Source organism: Culex quinquefasciatus, chromosome 2 (genome assembly GCF_015732765.1).
Source record: "Culex quinquefasciatus strain JHB chromosome 2, VPISU_Cqui_1.0_pri_paternal, whole genome shotgun sequence".
Taxonomy (NCBI): Eukaryota; Metazoa; Arthropoda; class Insecta; order Diptera; family Culicidae; genus Culex; species Culex quinquefasciatus.
The window spans coordinates 59,533,250-59,544,135 of NC_051862.1; the positions used below are offsets into that span (position 1 = coordinate 59,533,250).

General features: G+C 43.0%; 3 protein-coding genes across 3 annotated transcripts in view; all 3 read right to left on the minus strand.

Annotated features, from left to right (window-relative positions):
• The window catches only part of LOC6038570 (chromosome transmission fidelity protein 8 homolog), a 25,830-nt gene extending 19,739 nt beyond the window's left edge, over positions 1-6,091 (minus strand). The window contains exon 1 of the mRNA XM_038252744.1: positions 5,961-6,091. Within this exon, the coding sequence (XP_038108672.1) occupies positions 5,961-5,980 (20 nt within the window). The 5' untranslated portion in view covers positions 5,981-6,091. The remainder of the gene's footprint in view (positions 1-5,960) is intronic.
• LOC6038568 (general transcription and DNA repair factor IIH helicase subunit XPB) lies at positions 3,229-5,852 on the minus strand. The gene is made up of 2 exons (XM_001848302.2): positions 5,326-5,852; positions 3,229-5,260 (listed from the first exon to the last, which is right to left on the minus strand). The coding sequence occupies exons 1-2, from the start codon at positions 5,724-5,726 to the stop codon at positions 3,229-3,231; spliced, it is 2,433 nt and encodes an 810-aa protein (XP_001848354.2). The 5' UTR covers positions 5,727-5,852.
• A 3,168-nt stretch (positions 6,092-9,259) lies between the features above and the next one.
• On the minus strand, positions 9,260-10,489 carry LOC6038567 (40S ribosomal protein S26). Its single transcript, XM_001848301.2, has 3 exons — positions 10,372-10,489; positions 9,898-10,075; positions 9,260-9,647 (listed from the first exon to the last, which is right to left on the minus strand). The coding sequence occupies exons 1-3, from the start codon at positions 10,372-10,374 to the stop codon at positions 9,481-9,483; spliced, it is 348 nt and encodes a 115-aa protein (XP_001848353.1). The 5' UTR covers positions 10,375-10,489; the 3' UTR covers positions 9,260-9,480.
• Positions 10,490-10,886: the final 397 nt, after the last annotated feature.

Genomic DNA, 10,886 nt, shown 5'->3' on the forward strand with positions numbered 1-10,886 from the left:
CAATACTATGAAGGGATTAATAACGACTTAATTAGTTGAATACAATTTACTAGCTTTTGTTTATGTTTGTGCAGAATTAGTTTAACTTTTAACATTACTTTGACTATTGTTAGGTATTTATTAATAATTATAAATATTTATTGAACAAAATCAGCTCGATGTCTAGAGTAGGGTGGGTACGTTTTTCAAAAAGTTCTCGGATCAAGTTTTAGTATGGTTTCCCTTGTAGGGCATGCCCATAGGGACTTTCATGCCAAATATCAGCTCATTTGGTTGTAAACTGGCGGCGCGCATCAGGGTTAAAGTTTACATGGGAATTACTATGGGAAATTGGAACATTTTGTTCAAACGCTCCTACAGGTCTGGGAAAATCACGCGCCAACTTCTGGTGTGGTCAGGCCTATGGGGAATGGTCTGGAGAACACTTTTCCCGAAGAGAGCATATGGATTCGTTGTCCCTAGACCTGGCGCATCGGCAAACAATCCGCTGTCTCCGGAATCAACGGTTTTCCCTCAAAAAGCATAAAATTTTCCTTAGCATGCTATGAAAGCTTGATGAACACCGCGACGCCTTATTGTCAGACAGCTACCACATGGGTGAAAAACGGCTGGAATATTCAATTGCAAACCTTCTTTTAACTAGAAAATGATCATTTCGAGTAATCCTGATTTAGTCGAATTCAGAATCTTTGCATAGCAAATTTGTATTTTTTGCAAATATTTCAACCACGTGGTAGCTGCCTGACGTATGGCGTCGCGGTGTTCATCAAGCTTTCATAGCATGCTAAGGAAAATTTTATGCTTTTTGAGGGAAAACCGTTGATTCCGGAGACAGCGGATTGTTTGCCGATGCGCCAGGTCTAGGGACAACGAATCCATATGCTCTCTTCGGGAAAAGTGTTCTCCAGACCAGGGGCGCCGACTAGTCCAAAATGTTGGGGGGGCACGGTTGTTTTCCGAAATCGATAAGTAAGAGTGGCGATTAGATGTTAATGTTTCTTGTTTATCACGAATTTTGATAATTTTATTACGATGTGATACGATTTTTTTTCATCCGGAATTATTTTTTTTTAGAAAATAATAATTTATTAAAACGTGATTGAGAATGTTAATTAGGGGGATTTTTTTATATGTTTGAAAGGCGAATTCCTTCTCATAGGCATATTGTCACTTATTTTCTAGAAGTAACAGTCAATAATAAAAATAATCAGATATTTAGAAATTCAACAATACAAATACTCTAAAAATTAAAACAAAAGTAAAAAGCCAAAATTTAGATCTTCAGAAATAAAAAAATACACATTTAAAAAAACATCCATTTTTCAAATCTGCAATTTAGAAAAAAACACAAAATTCAATATTCCAACATAAAAAAAATAAAAGTATAAAAATTCTAGGGTTAAATAAACTCATGGCTTGAAAATGTTAAGAAATCAAAAGCAGGAAATCAGAAATTTAAACAATCAGTAATTTAGAAATAACAATAAAATTCAATGTTTAAATAAATCTAAAATTTAAAAATAATGCTTTTGACTTCTATCGGATGGGGAAGTAAAACGTCGGTCCATTTGCGTAAAAGAGGTTTTGGGTGACTCACCACACATAACCTTCGGACGCCTAGAAATGAGCAGAATCTTGCAACAGAGCCCACAAAAGACCCGGGGGTCGTTAAAGTGGATTGCTTTGCTTTTTTTTTTTTTTGCTTTTGACAACAAATATTTTTTTAAAATTTTTAGTATTTAAGAATTTAAGAATTTAAGAATTTAAGAATTTAAGAATTTAAGAATTTAAGAATTTAAGAATTAAAGAATTAAAGAATTAAAGAATTAAAGAATTTAAGAATTTAAGAATTTAAGAATTTAAGAATTTAGGAATTTTAGAATTTTAGAATTTTAGAATTATAGAACCTTAGAATTTTAGAATTTTAGAATGTTGCGTTTGAAAACTTGATGATTGTTTTCACAGGAGTTTGCGTAAGTTTGATTGTAGATGAAGTGCTATGGGAAAAGTACCTTGGTTTTGTTTTTGGAACAACATGCACAGATAGAAATCCGTAAAATCTATGTTGACGACATCATTCACCAATGCCTCTGTGCTCTTGTTCTAAGCTTACTGATTTTCCTAGAGTGCACATTGGTATAGATAAAACGTTGTCGATTTAGAAAAAAGCATCTAAATCCAGAAAATTGTAAACGATTTCTTTCAAAACTTACAAGAATTCTATCCGTGTGTACAAACAATGTTCCATTTAAGTTTTAGATATTATTTTCAATTATTTCCTTTTTTATATATTTGATATAAGAATATTTTTCTTCCAAAATTTCTGGGGGGGCACAATGTATGGGCTGCCCCCCCAGCCAAATTTTAGGGGGGGCAAAAAGTACCGTGCCCCCCCAGAGTCGGCGCCCCTGCTCCAGACCATTCCCCATAGGCCTGACCACACCAGAAGTTGGCGCGTGATTTTCCCAGACCTGTACTGCCCATGTTCGCATAAATGTCCCATATGCAAAAACAGCAAGCTGAGAAAAACGCATTTGAAGTTTGTCCCATACATAAGGCTACGTGTTGAGTTTTCGCGAAAAAACTGGATTTCCTCCTGATTTCTAGAACAAAGTACTGGATGTTATGTGCTCTAATGAAAGAGCACACGATTTTGAACCAAACTGCATCAATAACTCAAAAACGATGAAAATGCATATGGGACATTTATGCGATCAGGGGCAGTGTAGGAGCGTTTGAACAAAATGTTCCAATTTCCCATAGTAATTCCCATGTAAACTTTAACCCTGATGCGCGCAGCCAGTTTACAACCAAATGAGCTGATATTTGGCATGAAAGTCCCTATGGGCATGCCCTACAAGGGGAACCATACTAAAACTTGATCCGAGAACTTTTTGAAAAACGTACCTACCCTAGTCTAGAGTTTTCTTTAAAAAGGTCCTATAAACAACATTTTCAAGTTTCGCTTTTTGGGTGTGTTTGAAACCGCCTTAAGTAAGGGTATTTAAAACACTCAGAAAGGAAAAAAAAAAGTTTTGTTTATTGGACCTTTAAAAAAACTCCAGATATACAACAGCAACGATATAGGGTAATATCATGATTTTCAATTAAACTCAAACAAGTTGAGATTCGAAAAATCAGCCAATGTAAAACAAAACATGTGGAAAACCTCACAATCAAATAAAACTCAAGTATACTGTTTAGAATTTTATTTCAAACAACAAGCCCTTATCCCCTAAACTTCTTAAACAGCGGATGCAGATGCTCCTTCTTCTTCCTAAACTCCATGTACACCGCGTCGTCCGCGCCGGACATCGAGCTAAGCCCGCCGGTTCGCTTCGACCCGCCCGGCCTCGGCGCTCCCCCCTCGCCCGGAATGCGCTCGTCCTCGCAGTCCATGTCGGACGCCGACAGAACCTGCTGCAGCAGCTGGCCCTGCTCCTCGCGCGTCTTGTAGAACAAATCCGGATCGCTCTCCATGCCGGCCAGATGCGTAATCACTTTGTAGCTGTAGCCCTGGTTCACCAGGAACCGCTGCCGCTTGCGCGAGTAGCCCATCTCGAGTGTGTCCTGCGAGACGAGCGTGTAGAAGAACGCGTTGTACTCTTCCGCGATGGCGCCTTTTTTGGCGCGCAGAATACGGCCGAGACGTTGCGCCTCCTGACGACGGGAACCTCCGTGCGAGGAGATCTGGATGAGGACGTTCGCTTCGGGCAAATCGAAACTGGTGTCGGCGACCTTACTCACGAAGATGGTGTTCACTTTGGGGTTGAACTTGAAGTTCTGCAGGATCTGGATTCGCTCGTTCTGAGAGGTGGGGCCGTAGATGTACGGTTTGTTCATCTTGATGGCGTAGTGCTTGAGGGCGAACACGTTATCGCTGAAGACGATCGTTTTGTCGCCACGTTTCTCGTGGTAGCGGATCAGATACTGACAGGCGCGGAACTTTTGCGGGTTCATTACGTACAGCAGCATCTTTTTGGACGTCTTCGTGACGAGATATTCGCGGTAAAACTCCGGAGCCATCGGACACCACACTTCGGCGCACTGAACTCGGGCGATGTAGCCTCGCTTCTGCAGCTCCAACCAGTTGGCTTCGTACAGCTTCGGCCCGATGAGAAAGTTCAGGTCGGCAATCTTGTCGTCCTCACGAAGCAGAGTGGCGGTCAGTCCGAGCTTGCAGTGCGACTGTACGATCGTCAACACTCGACGGAACATCTTGGCCGGAATGGTGTGCACCTCATCGAGGACCATTATGCCCCACTCTTGCTCCTGCAGCCAGCGCATCGTTTGTTCCGCCTCCCAGGAACGCTTCTGGGTGTGCGTAATCATGGAGTACGTCGTCACCAGGATGCCGCAACCCATCGGTTTGTCCTTGGCTTCCGAGGTGAATCGACAGATCATGCTGTCATCGGCGGTGGACCACATCTTGAACTGCTGCTTCCACTGTTCCACCGAAACTCCGCTGTTGCACAGAACCAGGGCACGCTTGCGCACCGTACAACAGGCCGTAACCCCAACCAGAGATTTACCGGCACCGCAAGGCAACACAATAACTCCCGAACGGGCACGTCCATTGCCAAACATCTTCCGCAGACTCTTCTCCTGATACGGACGCAGCACAGCTGCCGGCTTCAAGTCAATGTTAATGTCCGCGTTAATCATATCATTCCGGAAATCGTACTCCGCCAACAGTGGAAACTCAATCTCGATGCAACGTTTCTGCAGCACCTCAATCTTCTCCTGGTTCACCTCAAACGAAACGGTGTTGAAATTCGCCTCTTCCTCCTCTTCCTCGTTGTCCATTTTATCGTAAAATTTCGTAATGTCGTCCGGAACCGGAGCAGCATTTTCCGGCTCGGCCGGTTTCTCCGCCTCCGCAGCGGGCACCACCGTCGTCGCACCAATCTTGGTCGTCCCAAACGCCGTAATTCCCTTCTTTTCCATGGTTTGCGTGATAAACCCTTCCCCTTCCTCGTTGGTTCGCCGCAACCGGCACGACTGAATCACCGGATCCTTCAGCAGCTTCTGCAGCACCTCCGGATGGGGACTCTCCACAAAATACTTGTTGTGCTTCAGCACCAGCTTGACCTTGCCGTACGACAGCGTACACAGGCGGATAAACTCCTGGATACCGTCGGGGACAGTGCACTTGCTGAGTCGCTTCAGATACTCAATGATATCGTGCGTTTGCAGCCCCACCGAAACGGCCGCGTACAGACTGTACGCCGTCAGCTTGTACTCGTGGATGTGTTCCGGACTAGATTAGAGAAAAACCAGTAAATTACTTCATATTCTCAGTTCAAACAAAAATCAAACTCTTACCGACAAACCGGCTCGGAAATCGCAATCAAAAAGTCATGCGCGTGCTTGTACACCGGCGAAAACGACTCCAGAAATATGTGCCCATTCGGTGCGACCCAGAGCGGCCTCGACGCATTATCCGGCTTCAGCTGCATCTGCGACCGGTAGTCCTTCGCCCCGTACTCGTCCTCCCCGATTCCGTCGTCGTTTTTCTCCGCGTTCTTGCTGGCCGCTCCCGGCACAAATTCACCCCCGGCCCCGTCCATGCTGCTGTCATCATCATCGTTCGCCAGCGACGAGTACGCATCGTCTTCCGGACGGCGCTTCTTCCACTTGTTTTCCACGAAGCCACCCGTGCTGGAACCCGCGGCCGAGCTGCTCGAAGGGCGGTCCTTTTTCGAAGATTTCTTCGGCGGACCCATCACGGCGCGAGAAGGGTCACTAGTGTTTCGATTTTAACGCGACAAATCCGGATTTCACTACGGAATTCACGACGGTACGTGTTGACTCGACGAGGAGCACTTTTGTTTTGTTTTTACACGTTTGACAGTTCGCTGTTTACTCGGCCGCTCGACAGATGTCGCAGCGAGCGCGAATAAAATTGCCCGAAATCGCGGGTTAAAAAATTTAGCATTTTCAATAAAAAATGTACTTACTTTCTTATGTAAACCGGCATCTTAAGATGGCAGGAATCCTTATCCAACAATTTACACTTCAATTACGCTTGAAAATTGATAAAAAATTAACACCCGGCTGATTAAACGCGAACACACATTTGTTTTGAAGATTGGCGCCCAAACAAAAACGGGGTTTAGAAATTAGGCCAACAGCCGCCAAGGGGGGTGATTCAACGAATCGTTCCATCAAACGACTGAAATCTGCCACATGGGCCAGTTAGAGTGTGCCGATTGTTCGACGTAGGACTGCGTTTGTTGCTAGCCCTTTTTATTGCGGATTTCAGAGATTTTGCAACAATAGAGTTATCTACGTGCGCATTAGGATGTAACAAAAATGACTTTTTGGCGGGCATTCAGGGGTTTGTTCCGGTGGGCATACTGAGCCCAAATCCCAAATATGAGCTTGATTGGACGTAACAGGAGCTGGCGCTCCGCCCTTCAATTTTAAATGGGATTTAACCCGTAAAAACAGATTTTTTCAAAAATGTCAATTTTTGAGGCATTTTGGCCACTGAAGCGTTTACCAAAAACATCACTGGCGTGTAGGCCAGATCCTTGCACATCTTTTGGTATATATAACATTGAAGTTTGGAGCACCCTGGAGCTCGGTACAGACCTTTAAAGTTTGGCATTTTTTCGAAAAACCGGCCCCGGCAAAAAAGATATGCGTCGCGTCTCGCAACGCCCGAGACGCCATTTGATTTTGCTGGGACCGATTTTTCGAAAAAATGTCAAACTTTGAAGGTCTGTACCGAGCTCCAGGATGCTCCAAACTTCAATGTTATATATACCAAAAGATGCGCAAGAATCTGGCCTACACGCCAGTGATGTTTTTGGTAAACGCATTGGTGGCCAAAATGCCTCAAAAAGCGACATTTTTGAAAAAATCTTTTTTTACGGGTTAAATCCCATTTAAAATTGAAGGGCGGAGCGCCAGCTCCTGTTACGTCCAATCAAGCTCATATTTGGGATTTGGGCTCAGTATGCCCACCGGAACAAACCCCTGAATGCCCGCCAAAAAGTCATTTTTGTTACACTCTAGTGCGCATGTATTGGTAAACGAGAGAAGAGAAAGAATGAGGTTAAATTTTGTACGGGCCAGCAAAACAAATGGGGTGCTAGTGTGCGTGAGATCGGCCTTAGATAACTCTATCGTGAAAGTTCAGTAACAACTTTTCAAAAGGGCGTAACCCAAACAAACTGAGTTTTCGTCAGAATCATGTAAAGTGAACAAAACTGATTTTAAAACTCCCTCCAACATCTCAAAATTCCGAAAATACGTACTTTTACAAGCAAAAACCAAAAGGGCTAATCAACAGCATCAATCAAAACAAACCAAATTGAGTTTCCGCCCTTGTGTTTTCACCCAATCACGAGGGGCGAATGTAGTGTTTTCTGCTAGTTCCGACGTATATTTAGAAACACCAAATTTTCGATACAATTTAGTGAATTTCAACCTGACAATCCTCAAAATGGATCAAAATGTATGTTTCTGAGGTCTCTGACCACAATTCCACAACAAACACAGATTTGTATGATCCTAAATACATAACTTTTTAATTTCAATTATTGTAGTATCGGATCTGGTATGGTTTCACAATCTAGACATGAAGGTTCATAATTTACCGGTTCTTGGGACATCCGGGGATTCTGGGTCGAGCAGTTGCAGGGCAAAAAGTTAGTGTAGGGAGGTTTAGGAGAAATGCCGTACAAAATCATCGCCCCCGTAACCATATAAGCTACGCAAAGATTGAGAAGGCAGGATGGCGTCGCGGGGTGGCCTAGACGTCAGCTGCCTTGTCTCCCACTTCCGGCCGGGACACGCCAAGGATCGTCACTTCAATATAGACCACATCGTCATACCAACTTGCTACTTACTGTGTATCATAGCCGTGATCCTTGCTCAACGATTCTTGGCCTGAATCGGACTCCTTCTGAAGGCTGTCTAGACCCATATTTTATCACTGAGGTCGGAAATATCACTGTATTATAACTGACTGTAACGTTTCACAATGATAAAATAGTTGTTTAACCACTTTTTTCCTTAAAAACCCGAAAAATGAAAAAAAAAAAAAGAAAAGGGCGAATCGGTTGTTTACTTCTGCTTTTTGGCGTAACCTGACGGGCGATTCCGTCGTTTTGGTTGGGTGGGTGGCGAATACGGTGGGGCGAAAATGTAGGCACGCTCTTCAAAAAGGCGTAATTTGTTTTTCTCAATTTTTAATAGCAAAAACACCTTAATCAATTTCAAATTGCTCTCTATGATGAAATTATTAAATAATTAAATTATTATTAATTATTATTATTAATTATTTTCGACAAAATTGATGGTTTTCATGCTTTTTTGTGGAAATAGGAATTGATCTAAATTGCATAATTTTGAATGTTGATTTTCCCGAAACGGTAGGATTGTAGGTTTCGCCCTTTTGAAACACACACCTCAAACTACAGCAGACACGCAGAAAAATATTTTGTACGATCAGCCTGTACGAGGTTTGATTCAACAAAAATTTTGTTGTATATAATCAACGCCGATTTTGCGTTGAAACAAACCTTGATTTTCTCATTTCCACAAAAATCTTTCGTTGCTTTGCCGTTTAGCGTTGATTCAACAAAAATCTTGATTTTCAAATCAACAAAATGTTTTGTTGATTCAAACATGCCTCATTTTTTGCGTTTGGAAAGTGATGGGTTCAATTCCTGTCTGGCTCGGCAAAGTCAGATCCCTTGAAAGAGTAAATCTGATTTTCCAAACCAGAGGTTGTGAGTTCGAACGATTTATAAACCATTCGATTCAACCATTTTTCAGCAATTTGCTATCAAGCTTTGAACAACGATTAATTAACTAGGGGAACGGCATCCAATTCCAGCGTGCCTCCCAGAACTTTGACTTTCAATTACAGCTCATTGAAAGCGTTTTCAACTGAAGTTGTGTGATAAATAGCTCAATAAGAAGCCAACATCATTGACGTGTAGGCCAGATTCTTGCGCATCTTTTGGCGTTAAATTCCCTGACATGAACGCAGTTACTACGATATTCATCGCAATTCCGGTTATATCTAATGCAAGCCCTTTTACCTATTTTTTTATTTCCCACTTCTCAGAACCACGTTTCGCTTTAAATTGAATTAATATTTTTACCAGCTTCGTTGTGTACGACCGAGGAGAGCAAAGAAGAAACAGAACCAGTGCAACTATTGGAAAACGGAGAAATTCAACACAGATCCTCAGTTTCACGTTTCCGGATTGTCATCTTAAGCTACGAAATCATGCAGAGCTCACGTTTTGTAAAGATATTTATCTTATTTTTTCAAGTTTTTTGCATTTTCTTGTCTCCACACTCTCAAGCGAACTTAATCAAATACAACACCCTGGTACCTCGGGTAGTTCTCCGGCAGCGGCGGCGTTAAATTCCCTGCTCCCCACCGGGAAGTGGGGATCCGCCGGCCGCCTCGAAACTTTCCCCTACGGTACCGAGATAAACACCGCGCCAGGCCGCTTACTTGCGCTGCTGGTTCTGGTTGCGGTTCATGTCCTTGGGGAAGGCTCGCTGCGGTGGCGTACGGATTCGGCGGGCTTCCTTCGATCTGTTACGCACCACCTTGGAGTGGATGGCGCACGACACGCAGTAGTGCAGTTTGGCGTACAGCTTGGGCAGCACGTAGGCTGGAAGAAATAGAGGGGATTGTTAGAAAAGAAATTTACAACTCATTCATGCGTGTAATTTTGAATTGCAAGCTTATTTCAGATAGCAAATATTACATTATATATCATGTCATATAATCAGCGGTGTTTATCATCATGATAAAGTGGTTGATCCAATGAACCCCACTCTCCCCTATGTTGCCAATCAACTACAGGATCATAACCTCAAAGTGGCTTGTCGTACAAATCTAACCGGCAACCCAAAACTTACCGCTGTAGCACGAAGCATCCGAGATATCACGAACGGCCGCGGCCTCGACGATGTTACGGATCACGAACTTCTTGATGGCCTTGTCCTTCGGGACGCAGCGAGCGCAGTTGGTGCAACGCACGGCCTTGACATGGCCACGGTTGTGCTTGCAGCGTCCTCCGTTACGCCTTTTCTTGGTCTGGAAGGGATAGAAAAAGTTATCAGTGAATATGCTCCCAAAATTTTCGTTTATTTACACCGGAACGCCATGTTGAAACGCATGTCAAAGAGGTGGCACCGAGGTTCGATACATGGCATCAAGTAGTCGGAGAAATCACAAACAGAAATTCGCACAATTTTCACGAAATTTCACCTCGAATCGAAGCAAACCCCACTCCCATCCATTCTCCGTATCATTGTCCAACAATTTCACTTGATTTCACACAATCCTCGCACCGAAAACCGCCGAAAAACACAATTTCGAACCGAACTTACCATTTTTGCGACAGATCAGAACGAGAGCCACGGAAATAGAGAAAGCTAAACCCGTGCGCACACGCGCTAGAAAGCTGTCAAATCTGGTGCGTCCTGCGGGAAAGTGCTGCGTGTAAGCTTACACACTAAAATGTGAGTGCAGCGTTTTACCCAAAAGTCAAACAATCTTCTAACTCAATATCATGAGCCCGAGATCATGGGTAAAAATTACACCGACCAACAAAGGGTCCCCAGAAACACGCTTACACTTTGAATTTTTCAAAAATATTTAGATAGGGCCGAATGGGTTTTCTCCAAAAGTTTGTATGGAGAATTGGGTTCTAAAGCCATATGTCAATTTTTATGTACAACGGTAAAACACACGATTAAAAACCATTTCTGATCACTTTTTTTTTCATTTTAATGCAAAAAAAAAAATATTGACAAGACAACATTTTTTCGATGGATCAACTATGGTCCCCTTGGAACGAGCTGTCAAGTAGGAGCTTTTCTGTCAAGAGGTTGATTTTTAAAAA

Bases quoted from the DNA above. Each gene is read 5' to 3' on its own strand.
- LOC6038568 (XM_001848302.2), bottom strand. From the start codon at position 5,726: ATGGGTCCGCCGAAGAAATCTTCGAAAAAGGACCGCCCTTCGAGCAGC. The intron at 5,261-5,325 runs GTAAGAGTTTGA...TCTCTAATCTAG, and splicing joins ATTTCCGAGCCGGTTTGTCG to TCCGGAACACATCCACGAGT.
- LOC6038567 (XM_001848301.2), bottom strand. The intron at 9,648-9,897 runs GTAAGTTTTGGG...TATTTCTTCCAG, and splicing joins GGATGCTTCGTGCTACAGCG to CCTACGTGCTGCCCAAGCTG.